This window comes from Vulpes vulpes, chromosome 1 (genome assembly GCF_048418805.1).
Source record: "Vulpes vulpes isolate BD-2025 chromosome 1, VulVul3, whole genome shotgun sequence".
NCBI lineage: Eukaryota > Metazoa > Chordata > Mammalia > Carnivora > Canidae > Vulpes > Vulpes vulpes.
Window position 1 is genome coordinate 139,597,796 of NC_132780.1, and position 19,348 is coordinate 139,617,143.

Consider the following 19,348-nt stretch of genomic DNA (forward strand, 5'->3'; position numbering starts at 1 on the left):
AAATCCCAAATGGGTGGTTCTGGCTATGTTAGACCTTTGGTGTTAAGCCCCCACGCCCTCTGGCTCGTTGCACCCAATCCCCAAAATCATGGCTGCTTGGATCTGAGAAGGAAAACAAGGCTTTATCCTCTGTCTTCCATCCCACACTGGCCAAGTCTTCTTTCCCTAGGCTTCCTGGCAGCTAAGGTAGCTAAGCACCAGGGCCAGAGCCAATGAGCCCCCCAGCCCCCCTAACCTCACCCTTGGCCAATGCAAAGAACTTTGTCCCAGTACCTTCTCCACATGTTGTATGTGAACATTCCTTCCTAATCCCATCTCAATGTGGCTTCTATGCTAGGGACTCCAGGAATCACCTCTTGGGGTGGCAAATGGCGGGCTGGCTAAAGAGATGAATCTATAGTGCCCTGCACCTCTACCCAGATGGAGCTGGGCCTCAGCCCTCTGGGGGCACCAGACCAACAATCACAGCCATGGAGATGGATTCCCATTCACAGTTAGAGCCCTGCCCCTTGCTTCTAGAACTTGCCCGTGGGCCACGCTTATAAAACTGCTCTAAGTAAGTCTTGCTAAAGTTAACAGTCCCAGGTAGGGAAAACTCAGGCTCTAGGCCCTTAAAAGTTCCTCCCACCTTCCCAGGCCCATCGCAACGGGCAGACAGTCCACAGCCACACCAGCGCTTTGGGAAACAGAAGCCCACTCTTGACCTTTCCACTGTTTCTCACTCATCATCCGCCTGAATTTGGGTAACAAAGACTCCTCCATGTTTAAGTCAGGGTGCCTAACACCTGCCTCCTCCCTCCCACCCCCACAAAAAAAAAAAAAAACAAAAACGAGTGCCCAGATCTGACCCCCTCGGAGTAGAGCTGAGAACACCACCCTGGGCTCAGGATGGGGGTTTCCGGTGGTTCCCAGAGTACACGTAGGAGATGGGATGGCGGGTCCCAGGCCTCACGGTGAATGTGTTAATGGGGCTTCCGTAGTGGGGGGTGCCGTGGGGAGACCTGGGATGGGGCAGAAGCAGGAGAGAGGTGAGGTTAATATTTGCAGCCAGTTCACCAATAGCCCTCCCATCTCCCTCAGGGCACAAGTGGAAAAGATACGGGCTGAGCATTGTGGTATCTGCCCATACAAGCCGGTGTGGACAGGGTGGGCCCCAGTCAACCAGTAGTGTTTCAGCAGACCCAGGGCTCCTCCTCCCATCTGCGCTTGGCTGGCCACAGAACAGGGCCTAACACCCTGCAGCTCCGGATCCTTCTCTGGATGGATGGGAAATCCCCATTTGCATGGACCACTCAGATCCCCCTGCAGACACCACAGCACCCTTAGCCTGAAGCCCTGAGTCTCTAGAGCGTGGGAAAGAGAGCGCAGAAAGAGGGGGGGCTGGTGGAGAAAGCAGGAGGGTGGGAAAGAGGGTAAGGGAGATGGTGGGAAATAAGGGAGCGGGTTCTGGAAGCGCCAACAGAGCCCTTTGGAGGTAACGCGCCCCCCCCCCCTTCCTCGCCCGCCCCCTGCTCACCTGCCGGCCTGGGCCGCGGGCCCCAGGCGGTAGTCGCCGCTGCCACCGGGCGCCCTGAGCCGGGCCTCCCCGCGGGCCGCGCCCTCCGCCGACAGCCTCCGCGCATGCAGGCCTCCGGGGGGCGCGCGGACGCGCCGCAGGTCGGGGCCCCCGGGCGGCCCGAAGCAGCTGGGGGAGCTGAGGCTGCGGCCCGGGCCGCCGCGGGGCTGTCCGGGGCTGCGGGGGGGCTCCCCCAGGTACAGGCGCCTCTTGATGAGCGACCCGCCCCCGCCCGAGCGGCGCTCCGGGCCCCCGGGGAGGCGCGAGAAGCCGCGAGGCGCCCAGGCCTGCTCCGCGGCCGCGAGGGTGTTCCGGGGCGGGGACGCCCGGCGCCCCAGGTGCACGGCCGCCGGGGCAGGGGGCTCGGGGTCGTTGCTGAACTCGGGCGGCGGCGGGATGACCTCAAAGTGGAACTCCCCGCCCTCGTCGTCGTCGTCGTTGTCCCTCTTGCAGGAAGGAGAAGGAGGGGACGAGAAGGATTTGGGCAGCAGGCGGCCCTGGGACAGGTTGGAGGACGCCGGCCTCTCCCAGGCCGCAGGGGCCTGGGGCTCTGCCTTTGTCCCGTTGTGCCTGAGGCTTGGCTGCCTGGCCTCGGGGGCTCCTCGGGGCTGGGGCTTCCACTGACTGAGTCCGGCGGCCAGCTGGGGGTCCTTCTCCGCCTCCTTGGGTAGCTTGGGGACCACGGTGAAAGAGTTGGGCTGGCCCTCCGTATGGAAGATGCTGTCCGAGCCTGCTTGGGGCTGGCTGCTGTGGTCACGGAGGCTCCCTGGCAGGGCGGACCGGCCCAGGACAAGCCCTCCCGGCCTCCCCTTCTGCGCCCTCTGCCTGGCTGCGAGGAGCAGAGCCATCGGGGAGCCTGGCTGCACCAGCTCCCCGGTCACCGGATGTCTGAGGACGTCATCAGCAGGCTGGGCCGAGGCGGGGGTGTTGGCTGGCTGCCGCTGGGGCTCCTTCACCTCCGCAGGGTCTCCCGACCCTACAGCTGAACCTGTGGCCTGCGGTGCCAACCCCATAACAGCCTCTTCTCTGGGGCTTCTCTGGTTGCGATGGAGCTTGTAGAGAAATGTCACCTCTTCTCTGCCAGGGGATCTCTTTGGTGGGAGGGCTGGAGATGGGTGGGTTCCCAGCATAGGAGGCTTACTGGCCTCTGTGGGGCGCCCTTCTGCCTCTATCTGGAGAGGCTCCGTGAGTTCTTGAGGTTTCAGCTTCTCCCACTGACCACCTGGGACTAGGTTCTTCTCTATCATCTGGGATGATGTAGTGGGTACCGCTGTGGCTGCGGATGGGAGGGCAGGCCCAGGCGTGGGCTTGGGTGGTGCGGCTGGTCCAGGCGTGGGCTTGGGTGGTGCGGCTGGTCCAGGCATGGGCTTGGGTGGTAAGGCTGGCCCAGGTGTGGCCTTGGATTGAAGTGGTGTGGTTGGCAGAGGGGTGGTGGATGGCGGTGGCAAATTCTTGGCCACAGGCTTAGAGAATTTCCCATTATCACCCCTGTTTTCAAAGATTCTTCCCCCTTCCAGCCGAGGTTTGGGAGGCAGAGACCCGATGCTGGGCTTGGCTTCCTTCTCTGCTGATGAGGAGAGCCGGGCCTCCAGCTCACTCCGGATCTGCCGGACACTGGGAGTCAGGGGGTCTTGGGGGATGTAGTCCACGGGGGGGAGGGTCAGGCTGGTGGCAGCCCCCTTCTCTGGCAGGCTGCAGGGACTCTTCTCAGGAGCGCTTGGGAGGACCTCCTTCTCTGGCAGGCTTGGAGGAACCTCCTTCTCTGGCAGGCTGGGGCCGTTCTTGCCCTCCTTCTCCTGAAAGGCCGCTGTTGGGCCTGCCTTGTGACTGAGGGGTCGGTCCTCCCTCCTGGAGCCACAGAGATAGGCCGCGAGCTCACTCCGAAGCTTTTCCATCTGGCTGGGATCCCGCCAGTCCACAGGCGCTGAGGAGGCCGTGTCCTCTGGGCTGGGGGGGTTAGGTTTGGGTTTGGGAGCAGGGGAGCTGGGTTTGCGGCTTTTTGTAAACCCAGAAGGTAGAGGAGCTGCCTTCTCAGCAGAAGGTAAAGGAGGGGCAGCTGGGGGCAGTGGCGGTGCTGGGGGAGGTTGTGGGGGTGCAGGAGGTGGGAGGGGAGGGGCCATTGGTGGAGTCTCTGCATGTTCCTTCGTCCAGGACTGGGCCTGGCCCAGCCTGGGGCTGCCTGGGGCTGCAGCGCGCTGCTCCCCTGGGTGGTCTGGCTCAGGGGCCCTGTTCGGGTAGACCTGGGACGCGGGGCGGATGTGGAAGGTGGGAGGCAGTGGGAGTCGATTGGGGGCTTTCTTGGTGGCCACTTCTTCCTCTGGAGGAGTTCCCTGTGCTTCCTGAGCTGGGATGGATGAAGTCCTGACTGGGGTTGGGGGAGGCACTTTGAGTGAGCGGGGGAAAGTAAGGTGGGAGTCCGGCTTAGGTCCCAGAAGGCTCCCCTTTGGCTCAGCTGGGCTCGGTGGGGGGCTGGTTTGGGGGGTCTCTGGCAGCCTGCCATTCAGTGCTACCTCTGATTTCCACTTGGTGACACCCCCAGGGGGAAAGAGGCGAGTCCCTGTTGTATGAGGAGATGCTGGGGGTGCTGGGGCTGGCAAAGGGGGTGGGGGTGGGGCTACAGAGGCCAAGGGTGGGGCAGGAGGAATGAAGTCCGGAGGGGTAGGTGTGGATGGGGAGGAAAGGGTGGAGAGGGGGACTGGGACCCCTAATACTGGGGGCGGAGGTGGGGCCGTGCTAGGTGGGGGTGGGGGTTCCAGCAGCAGGGGAGGCGGTGGGGGAGCCATGGAAGGTGGAGGTGGAGGTGGTGGGGACTCCTCTCGAGGTTGCCAAGTGTCTGGGGGTGGCCCCGGGGCTGGGCCTGGGGGCGGTGGGGGGATGAGTGGGTCCTGCCCATAATGCCCAGGTCTTAGGTCACCCACAGAGCTGTACAGTCGGAGGTTGCCGTTGACTAGTGAGCTGGTACCTGAAAGAAGGGAGAAGCAAAGAAGAGGGCACAGTGAAGCAACCAGCCTGGCCCATCTCTGTGTGCACAGGGTAGGGCGGCGCCCAAGAGAATAACTGGCCAGTTTCATGCCTTTCCTCCTGACCTGGAGGGATGTCTCCAGTCTCCTGAGCTGTGCTGGGAGTGAGCCTCTCCCTTCTGGGGCGGGGGGGCTGACTATGCTAGGCACAGCCTCTGGAGCCTGGACTGAATATTCTGTTTGCTTCACTCTTCTCTGCCCTGCTGTGTGCCAGGACTCCCTTATTCTCTGCCTACAGAGGGATTGAGCCGATGGGAGCTGCTGGCAGATCAGAGGGTGGGGGCAGAGAGGCCAGGGTATCGATCCTCGGCTGCCTTCCTGATGGGCCCACAGTTAGCAAGGGCTGCTCTTCCATCAACTTAGCCACCGTCCCACAGCTCAGATACAGGAGTAGCTCCCTACTGCTCCTTCGGCCTCTGGAGGTATCACCATCCTCTTCAGTCCTCGAACTCTGTTCACACTCTTGTATATCATCCCTTTATTAAATGCTTTGGTGATGCCCTTTGAGTGTGCCAGTTGTTTCTTAAAGGGGCCCTAGCTGATACAAAGCCAGAAAGTCTGGGGTTCAAATCCCAGCTCTCCCACTTAACCCAATGCATGACCTTGGACACACCAATTAACCTTTCTGAGCCTCCGTTTTTGTCATCTACAAAATGAGCATGACGTCAGTGCTTACCACATAAAGCCGTGGTGAGGATTCATAAGAGAATTCATGTAAATACACATAAAGGGCTTATCATGGTGCTAGGCCCAGAGTAGGCACTTCATGAACAGTGACCACTTTGATTCCTACCACCTGCACTTAACTTTTCAGACTGTCAGATGGGGAAAATGAGGGGGAAAATGAGAAGTCGTGGATCAGGGGCAGGCTCCAGGAGACCTTCTCAGTAGGAAGTTTGGGTGAAAGACGTGCAGGAGGGAGCAATATACACGAGCAACTCCAAAGATTCCAGCTTCCCACCTCACAGAGAGCTCCTGGATCAGCTTCTGGACTATGAGATGGAATGAGGGTATGTAGAAAGAAGGTGACCTGAACTACCCAGGCAGTAGAGAGATGCCAGCACCCCTGGCCCCAGCAGCTCGCACCCCTCCCTTCTTGGGGCTGGGCCCTGGCCCCTCGACTCTGCAGAGTATGCAGACCACAGGGATGCCCTGGTTACTTCTCTCTTAAGGGCACCTGGCCTTTGCTTCGCCTCCTCTCAGTTTCTAGCACAGAGCATGACAAACCTTGGGAACGTGCTGCTCTGAAGGCTCCTCCCAGCTGTCTGACTTCAAGACAAAAGACATACTGAGGGTGGGGAGGAGAAAAAACTAACATTCATTAAGCACGTGTTAGGAGCTGTGACACAGCAGTGAAAACAAAACAAAAATAGTCAAAATACTGGCCCCCCCTGGAGGTTACGTCTTAATGGGACAATGAGACACAAGCAAACATAACACATCAGTAAACTATTACCACGTTAGATGACGAGTAGTAGGTGGAAACACCCAGGAGGAGCGCTGGGGATACGATTTGAATAGAGTGGTCAGAGAAGCCTCACTGAGAAGGTGACATCTGAGCAGAGGGGCAGTGAAGGAGGGAGAGAGCTGTCCCTAGGTACAGGGGAAGAGCAGCCGAGGCACAGCGAATGGCAGTGCAAAGACCTTCGGGTGGAAAGGCGCCTGGTGTTGAAAGGCAACAAGGAGACCAGGACAGCAGAGCAGTGTGAGACAGAGAAAGAAAGCAGGAGGTGAGGCCAGGGGAGGCCGGATTCTGGAAGTCCCAGCAAGAACCTTTTCTTTGCGCGACACGGGAAGTCACTGACAGGTTTTGAGCAGAGCGTGACAAGAAGTGACTAATGTCCCATCCCATACTTCATTCACTCCTCTAGAACTGGAATTGTCTTGGCTGTGGCTCATTTACAGATACAGAGGTGCAAGGTGTTAAGTGATTCGCCCAAGGAAGCAGAGCTAATCTGTGGGGGGACCCAAAGCCAGGTCTGACTCCAGGGGTTCTTTCCCTCCGATTCATGCTGCCCTTGGCCCTCATCATCCTTCCCCTACTGGAAGTGGACGTTAGTCAACCTTGGCTCTCTTCAACTCCCACCCACTGCAGCCAGTAGCCAAAAGGCCAAGGGACTCCAGCTTTATCCCCAGGTGGGGAGGTGGGCCAGAGGAGGAAAGAAAGACGGACAAGCCCCATGCCCAGGGTCCTCTTACCTGTCAATTCTTTGTCTGCAAAGTCTCCTGGGACAGAGGGGGTGGGCACAGCCAGTCCATGGTTTTCCTGGGCATTCTGAATGAGGGCAGAGCGGGAATAGAGAAAGACAATTCTTAACTTGCTGCTCTGGGAGGTCATTTTACTGCTCGAAAATCAGTAGCATTGGGGAGGGTTCTATAGCTTTGTGAATATACTAAAATATAAAAGGGCTAATTTAAAAGGATGAATTTTAGGGTGCCTGGGTGGCTCAGTTGGTTGAGCGTCTGACTCTTGATTTTGGCTCAGGTCATGATCTCAGGGTGATGGGATAGAGCTCCAGACTGGGCGTGGAGCCTGTTTCAGGTTCTTTTTCTCCCTGTCCCTCTGCCCCAGCTCCACCCCTCAAATAAATAAATAAACCCTTAAAAGAGTGGATTTAGTATACAGGTGAGTCTTGTGTGTTTCTGTTTAGACACTGTATTTTTAATTAAAAAAATATTTTATTTACTTGAGAGAAAGAGAGAGAGAGAACAAGCAGGGGGAGCAGCAGAGGGAGAGGGAGAAGCAGGCAACCTGCTGAGAAGGGAACCAATGTGGGGCTCGATCCCTGGACCCTGGGATCATGACCTAGGTCAAAGGCAGATGACCAAAAACAGAGCCACCCAGGCACCCCTAAAGACACCTTAATCGATAATATTCTTTATTCGATGACATTGAACCCATGGTCAATAGCACTATAACTCAAGCCTGAACAAAGCTTATCTAACATACATATTTTTTCTGTAAGGTTTATCACAGCTTTTTGTACTTAGGGATGTTAGCACATGAGCACTATGCTTGAGGCCCATTTTAAACAGTGAAATCACCAACAAAAAGTGAATAAACACACACACAAAAAAACCCCCATGGCACTAAAGTGCAATTTATATACAGTATGAGAGCTGAAGCACAAAGGCAAAGTGTCTTGTTTGATCTCAGCTGGGACCATGTGCATCAGGTAACGTAAAATTTTCACAGCTCTGCACAGGTCCAAAGCATCTGGAGTATTGCTTTGGATTCACAAATAAATTTTTGCAAGTAAGCGAATTTGCAAATAACCAAATCCACAAATAATAAGTCGACTGCCTATGAATTAGATCCCAATTAAAACAAAACAAATCTGCCTTGCTCCCCCATGTATGTCCACAAGATAAAGGCCAATTTCTTCAACATGGCCTCCTGTTCACTCTTGGTTTTCATTAGGTATTTCCAGAAAAATAAATAAATTAAAAGTAGTGACCTAGAATATTTATAGGACTGCAGATGCCCTTCTGATCTTAAGCCTAACAGAGCATAATATGTTTACACAGCTGTCCGTTTGTACTATTTTGCATTCCATTTTTTTTTCCAAATACACATTTCCATACATCAACAAAATCCACACACCTGCGTTTTGAAGTGATGTGGAGCATTTTATGGTAGCTTTCAAAGTCCTCGATACCCTGGCCTCATACTTCCCAGCCAGGTTTTATTTCCCACTCAAGCTGATAGACCCATCCCGCATCCTAGTTTGACCACTTCCCTTCCAACTATCAATTTCCACTATCCTTCCAACTCATACATGGGGTTCATGTTCATTTCTGAGGCTGGGTGTTGGTCAGGCTGTGCCCCTCTTCCCGCCCTCTATTTCTAACAATAATATCCCTTGCTCTATTCTCTAAATATATTATCTCCATCATACCACTCTACGAAGAAGGTGCTATCCCCATTTACCAGATGGGGACACTGAGGCTCAGAAATATTTGGTAAGTTGTCAATAGTCACATAACCAGTACTGCCAACCCAGGTCTGCGGTGCTTGTGTCCCTTGGTATTTTGCTTCTCTAAAATCTCTCATTCTTCAATGGTTCGCTGAGCCCGTCCAGGAGGACGGTAGAGTGAAGGAGCTAAGGGCACTGGCTTTGGAACCAGACTACTTGGATTTGAATTCCAGATCTGCCACCTACTAGCTGTAGGACTGTGCCAGTTGCCTAAGCTCTCTGTGTCTCTGCCTGTGAGGTGGTGATAAAAATAGAATTTACCTCTTCTAGGGCAGTCGTGAGGCTAAATGACACAATACACAAAAAGTACTTCGCTCCTGGCATGTAGTGAAAGCCAGTTAAGTGTGAGCTCAGTAGGGCAGCTCTGGTGGCTCAGAGGTTTAGCACCACCTTCAGCCCAGGGCATGATCTTGGAGTCCCGGGATCAAGTCCCACATCGGGCTCCCTGCTTGGAGCCTGCTTCTCCCTCTGCCTGTGTCTCTGCCTCTCTCTCTGTGTGTGTCTCTCATGAATAAATAAATAAAATCTTAAAAAAAAAAAAAAAGTGTGAGCTCAGTAAACGTTATTACTAGGAGCCCTCTCTGACCTGATGCTCTTCAGAGTAGCCCACAGCCAAGCCCCTCAAAGGAAGATATTTATTTGCTCTCTCGATATTCCCCTAGTTCCTCCAATGAGATGTGGTTGACCTTGGAGCCCAGGGACTATGTCCTATGTGGAACCCCCAAAGCTAGACACACAGTAAGCTATATTGTTATTGTTACTCACTGATGGGCTGATAGTGCTAACTCACTTTCTGGGCTTAATGGCCTAATGGCTTCATATATAAGTTGGGGGATTCAAGACAGGTGTTTTGAAAATATCCATGAGACTCTGGGTTACCAAGGGCAAACTCTGAATTACTCTTTGGCCAGTTGGGGCAACAAACCACTCATCTTCATGTTCTCAAAGAATTCTGAAGCTGGAGTAGCCACGGGGCATCATTCTTTTCCTCTTAGTAATGTTTCCCTGCCCCTACCTGATTCACATGGTCAACACACACTTGTTTTTCATGTCTCTCAAACCCAGAGATCTGGATTGGGGGAGGGCAGCCTATCTAAGGAGTGTCTCCCAAGACATTCTGAGATGCAACACACACACTGATTGTCTAATAAACCTTCATCAAGTATATACCCTCTGATTTTGATGAGGCGGAGGCCAGACCTTCAAAATCCACGGTTGAGACTTCTGTTTCCTCTTTTGAACATAATTGGAAAATAAAAGGACATTGGGACTCAGCATAGAAAGTCTTGGATTCCATGCATGCTCTGAATTTTGCCACGAGTGTGATCTTCCTTGGATGAGCAGTGGTGGCGGTGTTGTTAAACCATCACTCACATACCTACAGTGTGCCAGCACTGAGAGCTTTACCTGTGTTGTCTCAGATCCCTTAACAGAGCCGGGGTGCAAACCTAGGCCTCCCAACTCACCTTTTCTACAAATCACCCGTTTTTCTTCACTTACAAAATGGGGCTAATATTTCCTACTTTGTAGGGCATTATGAGGATTAAACGAGATGATATTCCTAACCCAGGAAACCAGTGTTAGTTGAAGGGTTGTGTCTTCCAATCGTCTCTCCCGCAAAGGTGAAAAAATTGTGAATGATCAAAGCTAAGCTGCCTGGAATCCTAGAAGCACCTTCTGGATCACCTTGGATGCTTCAGTATAATTATGTGTGGAAGGAGACGGACAGACTTTATGGGCCAGAGGTACAACTGCCCATCCCACCCTTTGATCTTCAAGAACTCTGCAAACACATTAGACTCTCAAGACCACAGATTGGAAGTCTGTCTCATGAGCGGCCCTGGAGCAACCGTGCAGGCAGAGGTCAAACTTTTCAGGTTCTCCTTCGAGACATGGGGGTCCCAGAACACTCCCACCATCTCGCTGCACTGCTTGAGGTGCTGTGGCTCTCCACTGTTCACCACCCTTGGGGCAGGTCCCAAAGTCTAGCCTCATCTCAGGAGCTCCCAGTACTGAAGTGAACTAACCTTGCATCCCCAAGTCCCAGCTGGCCCCTCCCCTTCCCACCCATGCCCACACAGCCCTAGCAGCTAGCTCACTTAGCTGTCCCTTCCACTGCTGTGCGTCCCGCCAAGGCAAATACAAATTCATTTTAACTTTCATCCTAGAAAAACAGACCCAGAAGATGAGAGCCCCTCACTCATCAGGGTAGACTCGGGGCTGGCTTGGATGATGCCATGTTTTAGTGGGCAAATGCACAGATGTAGACAGCGTCCACCTCCATGAGTGCTGAATTCCCTGACCTGCCTTCTTTAGCTCAAAGAACTGAGGAAAAGCCTCCTTCAGAAGGGGGCTTGCAGGTGGCCTCTAAATGCAATGTTTGATCCTCAAATGGATCCTGGGATGTGTGCCATGAATAACATTAATGGGACAATTGGCAATATCAATATAAATGTGCATTAGGTAAAAGTATCATATCAGTATTAAATTCCTGAATTCAGTAATTGTGCAGGAAATGTCTCTGTTCTTAGGTTACACACATAGAAGTATTTAGGAGTAGAGGGATGTAGTGTCTCAGCTTACTCTTCAATGGTTCAGGAAGAAACAATGTGTCTGTATCAAGGATGGAGAAAGCAAATAAAGCAAATGTGATGAATGTGGGTGAAGGCTCTAGAGCATTCTTTGCACTAGTCCTGTAACTTTTCTGCACATTAGGATTGGTTGAAAGAAAAAATTACATGATGCTACTGAATTATACATTTTAAAATGGTTGCAATGGCAACTTTTATGTGTATTTTTAAAAATATTTTATTTATTTATTTGACAGAGAGATAGAGCACAAGCAGGGGGTATGGCAGAGGGAGAAGGAGAAGCAGGCTCCCTGCTAAGCAGGGAGCCTGATGTGGAGGCTGGATACCAGGATTCTGGGTTCATACCTGAGCCAAAGGCAGACAACCCAGCTGACTGAGAGTCACCCAGGCACCCCTATGCTATGTGTATCTTACAATTTAAAAAAAAGTTAAAATGTAAGATAAAGACCATCCAAAAAGAAGGTGCTTCCCGCGTCGGGCTCCCTGCATGGAGCCTGCTTCTCTCTCTGCCTGTGTCTCTGCCTCTCTCTGTATCTCTCATGAATAAATAAATAAAATCTTAAAAAAAAAAAAAAAAAAAAAAGAAGGTGCTGAGAGAGCCTCAGAGCTTCTCCATTCCCTGGACATCAGCACCTCACACCATCCTTCTCCCCCCCATCTCCGGTACTCCCAGTCTCGGCTGTCATAATGCAAGTTGCTGATTTCCTAGCACTTACGCTGTGCCAGGTGCTCTTTCAGTGTTTTCTACCTCTTAACTCATTTGCTTTCCACAACAATCTGACGAGATAGATGCTGTTATAGCGACCTCCCTTTTACGGAAAAGGAAGCTGAGGCACAGAGAGGCTAGGTGGCTTGCCCAAAGACCCACAATTAGTTATATACCCCCCTATCTTTCTGGGCATACAGTTATCACCCAGCTTGTCACTGGATTCTGCTCATCCCTTCTTCAGTCCTTCCTTACCCAGACAAACTACTGTCATTGTCTCCAGATACTTCTCTGGCCTCTGCCTCACTCTATTCTTTAAACCAGATGCCAGGATGTTCTTTCTGAAATGCATCTCAACACAGGTCACTTCCTGCTCAGAAAGCTTCCACTGGTCCAGAAGATGAAATTCAAGCACCTTCACACGGCATTCGAGAACTTTCATAAGCTGTCCCTTCTGCAGCTCCTGCCATCTTCTCCCCAGCGTCTCCACAAACCCTGGGCTCCCATCAGCGGTTCTCATCTTTTTCCCACTCCAGTGTACATGGGGACCTGACTCACTCACGAGCCAGTGGGCTCCTTGCTGCAGGGATCCTCAGGAAGCCAGAGACACCACCCTCTTCAGAGCCCTCACCACCCTCTGAAGAGGTTCTGTGGGTGGGTGAATAACTTGAGAAAGCCCCTAGGTCATTTGGCCACACCTCCCTCCCCCCACGTGTTGAGAACCACTGCAGCTGCTTGGGATTCATTCCCGTATCTTCTTGGGTCTCCACAGCCTTGCTCTTGCTCTGACTCTGCCTGAGATGCTCTTCTTTGCCAGGAAAACCCCTAGTTATCCTTTAAACCCCAGAATAAATGTCCCTTACCCATGAAGCCCTCCTTGGCAACTCCAGCCAGAGTTAATTTCTCTACCCTGTGTGCTCATCACCCTGTGTGCGTTATGACCAGAGCTGACATTTCTCAGGTGCCTACTTGGTGCTGGGCGCCATCGTGAGTGCTTGACATGTAGCAACCCAGTAAGTCATAGTGACCCTAAGAGGAAGGTTGTTTGTATTTTTTAGATGAGGACTCTGAGGCACAGAAAGTGAGGAACATTGCTCACAGTCGCACAGCTAGTAAGTGGCCGGGTCAGAATTGGAAGGTCAGAGCCAATTTTGCCACCACAATAGTGCCCTCATGCTGCACGGAACCTAGCATAGGTGAGTGGAGTCTGCTGCCCAGCCCAGCCTCCTTGTGGGCCGGATGACAGCTAATTCTTTGTTTATGCTTGACACAGAATGGACAACGCAACTAGTGTGTTAAGTGAATGAGCTCTTGGCTGAGTGACTGAGAGGAAGAAAGAACAGAGGAGAGCTGGAAAGCCTGTGTTCTGGAGCCACCCTGCCACCAATGGACTGGGAGCACAGTCACTTCTCCCTCTTGGCCTCCCTGCCTCTTCTGCAAGCGCTGGCTAAGGATCACTTCAACCATGGTGCCCTGTGAGGCCAGGCCCTCCAGGTGTCCTGCCAGTGACTCCGCTCACCCTATGCCTTGTGGGGTGGCCTGGGCACTCCGCGGCCAGGCCTCCATGACGGGAGTAGGACAGACATTCCAGATGGTTGTCTGTCTCCCGGGAGGGGAAGAGGCAGGTGGGGAAGAGGACGAGTTGCCCAAATTGCTTTTCCAGGGGCCACGGGGTGAGGCCAAGCGGGCAGGGCTGGGCTTCAGGTCACTGCTGACCTCAGACAAGGGGCTTTGATGGGGGCAGTCAGTCAAGGAGCTGGCCATGCGCCACCCTGGGCACGCTGGTGCTGAGAAAATGACAGAGCCTGTGCCCCTGGGGCGCTGCTGACAGCAGCTGGCATGCACCTCCAACAGACTCGGGGGACAGGGGGGTGTGGCCCTTGAGGCAGGCAGCCCACCTTGACAGAGGGCCACATTGACCTGTGCATGGAGAAACCAACCGAGAGAGAGGGATGCCTGGGTGGCTCAGCAGTTGAACGCCTACCTTCGGCTCAGGGTATGACCCTGGAGACCCAGGATTGAGTCCCGCGTCAGGCTCAAGGAGGAAAATAAATATAAATATTCTTGGAATTGCCTCCACTCCCGTCCTCCCCAGCAACTAATTATTGCTGGACAACTTTCCAGTATACTAGGCTGTGATGGTTTGTAAAAGGCTGCTTGGCTGAGCCAGGGAGCTGGCTTGCACCCTGTGTGAACAGTGAGGTGATCAATGATCTTAGCTTCTAGGCGTTGTCCGGGTGTTGGGACAGGTTGGGGCTGAGGCCCAGTTTCAGGTGGAGTGCCCCACCTGGCAGCGCCAGGGCTGGACTCTGCCCCAGGCACCCGCGGGGAAAGCTCTGCAGCAGGGAGGGGCACGGACGGGCGGGGGGCGGGGTGCTCAGAGGCTCACTTGCCTGTTCTCGGTTGGTTTCTTTCTTTCTTTTTTAAGATTTTATTTATTTATTCGTGAGAGACACAGAGAGAGAGAGAGGCAGAGACACAGGCAGAAGGAGAAGCAGGCTCCATGCACTGGGAGCCCGACATGGGATTCGATCCTGGGTCTCCAGGATCGCGCCCTGGGCCAAAGGCAGGCACCAAACCGCTGCGCCACCCAGGGATCCCAAGCTGGGCAGTCTTAATTTAACTCCACCGTCTCAAAGGAATCAAAGACTGTATCTGACACAAGGTCGGTGCCCAGTAAGTGTGCGCCTCTCTTGCTTTCTGAGGCTGTTTTCTCATTTGTAAAATGAGGATGATCCTGTTTCCCTTAAGTTAGGAGAAGTTACCACATGCCTAAAGAGATCCTGCAGAGTTAGCTAGCACTCGAGAAAGGTCATTTCCCCTGGGGCTCTCCTTCCTCGGGTCTTAACACAGCTCAGTGGCCCAAGAACTTGGAGACTTGGTTCCATGGCACAGCCTCCAGCTTGTTGTGTCTGGCTGAATCTGAAGAGACAGATGCTTCCCTGTGGTCAGGGTCAGATCACATAAAATCCCTGCCCTTTGACTGTAAACATTCCAGAGTTAAGAAAGAGGAAAGATAGAAAATACCCACTATTTGAGGGTAGGTTATCTTCCCCCTTAAAGTTTTAGGGGATCATAGACCCACAAAGGCTCAGCGGAACATAACTAATTTCTATCAATGGCTCCAGCTTACCCTATTGGCCTCCTCATGCCTGGGATACACACATCCTCATATCTGGGATTCCTCAAAATCCAGCCAAGCCCCAAGGGTGGGTCACCAGGGGCTGGGCCAATGGGCAACACATGGTTGACCTTGGGCGTAGGCCAAGTCTGAGTCTTAGCCACATATTGTGGAATGCAAGCCTCCTCATCAGATTGCTCCTGGAGCTTGGCTGGGGCACCTCAGAATGGGGTGTGGAGATGCAGGGGGTGAGGAAAATGACCCTGAGTCAGACTTAGAGTTGGCCATGATTGGGGGAAACCACTGTAGGCTGCAGGAGCAGGGAGGGTGGAACCCTAGAGTGACAGTTACAAGGAAACTCCTCCAAAGTGCCAAGCTGGGTGAAGCCCAGCTAGGTGTTGCTTGGCTTTGAAGAGTGTGAAGGTAGGGGGTGCTGGCCAGGGGCAGAAGGGCAACTGTGCATTCTCTACAGAGCAGCTTCTCTGAAGTGGGGAGCTAGTGAGCATTTTATAAAAGAACTTCAGGGATCCCTGGGTGGCGCAGCGGTTTAGCGCCTGCCTTTGGCCCAGGGCGCGATCCTGGAGACCCGGGATCGAATCCCACGTCGGGCTCCCGGTGCATGGAGCCTGCTTCTCCCTCTGCCTGTGTCTGCCTCTCTCTCTCTCTCTCTCTCTCTCTCTCTGTGTGACTATCATAAATAAATAAAAATAAAATAAAAATTTAAAAAAGAACTTCATTTCTTCCTCCACCTTGACCTCTACCTTGTCACAGCTCCAACTCTCTCCGGGGGGTCAGAGAAGAATCTCCACTAACAAGGCCATCTTCCTCTGAACCTACGTGCTATCTCAAACTGCTCTTGGACGCAGGGCCCTTCCCCTGTCTCTGTGCTAGGAAGGCCCTGCTTTGGTTCCCTACAGAGTGAAGAGTCTATGGGATCAAGGGGACATTCCCTTGGAGCTCATACCACTCCCTTTTTTACCTTGCTCTGGGCCCCAAGACCCTTAAAATCCCCCACTTAAATGACCCTGAGCCCACTTTTAGAACTTCTTTCCCAGTTAAATCTCCTGAGTTCAGCCCAAGTTAGGGGTACGCATATCCCTGAGCCCAGAGTATGGCCAAGGGGGTGCTGTCTGTGGATAGGATGAAGCTGTAGAGGTTGAGAGTGAGGCCCTTGATCACTGTGAGGGTAGGAGCCAGGTGGGTAGAGGAGGCAGTGGGCTACCATGGGGATGGGAGGCTCCATGTGCTCCATGTGCACTTTATCTTGTTACAGGCCCCTGACACCCACCACCACAAACACACAGTGCTCCCTCACCCCACAACCCTTCCAGCTAATGTCAGCTACACAAATCAGGCAGGCATAATGACTGCCCTGCTTGGCTCATCCCAAGAAGCTCAAACACAACCCCAAAAGGCAGCGTGGACCTTGAGTTCAGAGCTGAGTTGAAAGTGGGTGGAGCAGAAAGCAGAAATCCCACTGACTTGGAGCTTCAGGCACAGAGGAATAGAGGGAGGGATCCAGAACAGATGGAGTTTCCTGCCCCCAGCCCAGCCTGACACCTCCCCAGGCACAGCCAGGCCTGCCTGACTCATTGGGTGGGGTGACCCAGGGAGCTCTCATCGCCTGGGGCTCCCCTAGGGACCTGTCCAGCCAGTTTCCCTATATTTGCCACATTGGCATTTAATTTTTAATTCCTTAAATGCGTCACCCTGGGGACGGCTTGATTCAGACCAGAGGATGGTAAGAAAGAGCCTCAGAGAGAAGTAAGCACAAGCTTCCCACTACTGGCTGTCCTATCAGCTAAGCTCTAGAAAATGTGTGCAAGCTCTGGCTGGAGCTCTGGGCCTGGCCGCCCCTTGGGGGTAGCAGTAAGTGGAGAGAAAGGACCCTTCCTCCACTCAGCCCAGGCCCACGGTGGTATGGACAAGGACCGGTTTGGGAGGAAACCTGGGCTCTGGTCCCGCCTCTGCCTCTGTTGAGCTGTGTAACCTGGGCCCTCCCCTCCCTGGGCCTCAGTTTTCTCATCCTCATGAGTGCCAAGGTCCTCACCTATTCTGAAGTTTGGTGATTCCCATCCAGGTCCTCTGAGCTCTCGGAACAGGAAGTAGGGTGGCTGGAACACTGCCCTTTACGGCAGTGGAAACAGAGCTCAAGCAATGATCCGTGTGTTTTGAGGGGCCTGGCTTCTGTGGGAGGGGGGGCTCCTGCTTCTCCATTATGAGTTACTTAACACAGAAAGTCACAGCTGGGGAGACCCCGAAGGACCATCTGGTGTAACCCCCATTGATGGGTGAGGAGCCAGGGGCCCGGGGAGAGGTAGGGCTTGGCCCTCAGCCACTCTGCAGCGGCAGAGCCCAGACTGGTTCCAGCTACTCGAGGATCAGTTGGGTCCCATCCCAGTCACTGAGGGATCCGGGGGTACTTTCCATCACTGGCCTTTGGCTGCTGGCTGCCTGAGAAAGTATTTCTTAGTTCTCTGCCCTTCTACTGCAAATAGAGTGAGGAAGCTCCAGGAAGCAGTCAGAAGCATCTGCCCTCGCCCTTCCCTTTCCCAAGAGTATCCTCTTGCTCTCCCTTCTTGCTCCCCTGTCCCTTTGCAGGGCAAGTGCTGACAGGAAGGGTGCATTCAGGTGGTGGCCAGGTGCACGCAGAGCTCGAGGAAGAGCATGGGCCTTGCCGGGCCTATCACCTGGTTTCTCAGACACGGCTGTCTTGTGCCGCCCCTGCCCCAGGGAAGCCTGGCCTAGGAGGTACCCTCTGCATATGGGAAGGGCCAGGGAGGGGCGAGGCCTGCCTGGCTAGGACAATGTCAGGCAGGGCTTGGGCACTGACCCAGCTCCCCACCCACCTTAACTTGGTTGGGCTGTGGGGGCGGGTGTGTGTGTATCTATGTGTGAACCCACACCCACATGGAGCTGTGTCCTCCTGCTTCTCATTCTCCCAGCCTCCTGCCGCTGCTGGAAGAAAGCAAAGGACCTGGCCCAGAGCCTAAGGGAGAGGAGTCAGATTCCCCTCAGCCCAGGAGCAGGTGATAAAGTAGACTCTTATGAGCTGAATCAGGAGCACAGGGATGTCCCCAGGATGCAAGCCATCAGGCCAAGTGTTCCTAATCTAAAGGTGCATCATAAATGGGCTGCCGGGGGCCTGAAAGGGGCCTCTGCTGAAATTATAAGCAACATTGCATAGATGTGGCCCACAGCCTCATCAAAGTATCAAAAGGGTCTATAACCCCAAAGAGGCAAGAGACCCTGGTGTCCAGAGGCCCCAGCTGCTGGACAGGGGTTCAGAGGGGTAGACAAGAGAGATGCAGGTGATTCTGCAGGTAGGCACTGGGAGGGAAGAAAAGAGCTTCTAGGTTGTGGGTAGAGGGGAGAAAAGGATGGCCTGAATAGAACTAGGACCCTGGAGTCTGGCTGTGGGGCTCCAAATCCCCGCTCTGCCACTTTCGAGCTGTGCGACCGTAAGCAAGTTACTTTCCCATTCTGTGCTCCAATTTCTCCATCTGGAAAATGGGAAGTACTAACAGCACCTTCCTGATAATGCGGCTCTGTCGACTCTGTTCACACATCGGAGGCACTTGGAATGGTGGCCGACACACAGTAAGTGCTCCATATGCGTTAGCCAGGGTCCCATGGCCCGGCCACTGAATGGGACCTTACAAGCTGCAAGGTGGATTTGCCAGGGAAAAGCCCCCATCTCCTGACTGGCTTGGAGGCTTGCCTGGAGGACTGGCCCCCAGAAGGCTGTCTTGGATCTCCAGGCCTGACCAGCCGGCCAAGCCCACTCCAATGTCTTCTCCCCACTCTCCCCCAAACCCCACCACCAGCCTTTGGTGTGGTTCTGCTGCTGCCCAGGATCTGCCCTGGAGGGCCCAAACCAGAAGAGGGGAGGGCAGAAAGGCTGGGACAAGCCAAGCCCTAATCACTGAAGAGACCCAAGTGGGAAGGTGGGCTAGTCAGAACAAACTCAGCTGCATTGCATTAACCCTTTAACGGCTAGAATCATTCAAAGGGCAACAGCCATCTATTTCAATATTTTGACAACCAGAACAGGTGATAGGTGGGTCAGCTCTGGGCTCATACCACTGTAATTCTGAGTATGTGTCTCGGGGGTAGGTGCGAGGAGGAATCTAATTCACCTTTACCAATAGAAAATCTCAAAATGATTTTATCTGCATTTATGGGGGCAATGACCCCTATAACACTTATGCATCTCTGGATGTTAAAGGCTGACTCATTTGCTTTATTCCTTTTTGTTGGTGGTGTCGTACTTTCTATATTTGTCTATCATGTTCACAAGTTGCTTTTATTTATTAATTTTTTGAGAGAGAGAGTGCAAGGGAGAAGGGGAGGGGCAGAGGGAAAGGGAGAGAATCTT

General features: G+C 53.4%; 1 protein-coding gene across 1 annotated transcript in view; it reads right to left on the reverse strand.

The window, feature by feature from the left end:
• Positions 1-767: 767 nt before the first annotated feature.
• The window catches only part of C1H6orf132 (chromosome 1 C6orf132 homolog), a 39,326-nt gene continuing 20,745 nt past the window's right edge, over positions 768-19,348 (reverse strand). The window contains exons 4-6 of the mRNA XM_072748838.1: positions 6,775-6,850; positions 1,517-4,517; positions 768-1,001 (exon numbers count right to left, since the gene is read on the reverse strand). Of these exons, the coding sequence (XP_072604939.1) occupies positions 884-1,001; positions 1,517-4,517; positions 6,775-6,850 (3,195 nt within the window). The 3' untranslated portion in view covers positions 768-883. The remainder of the gene's footprint in view (positions 1,002-1,516; positions 4,518-6,774; positions 6,851-19,348) is intronic.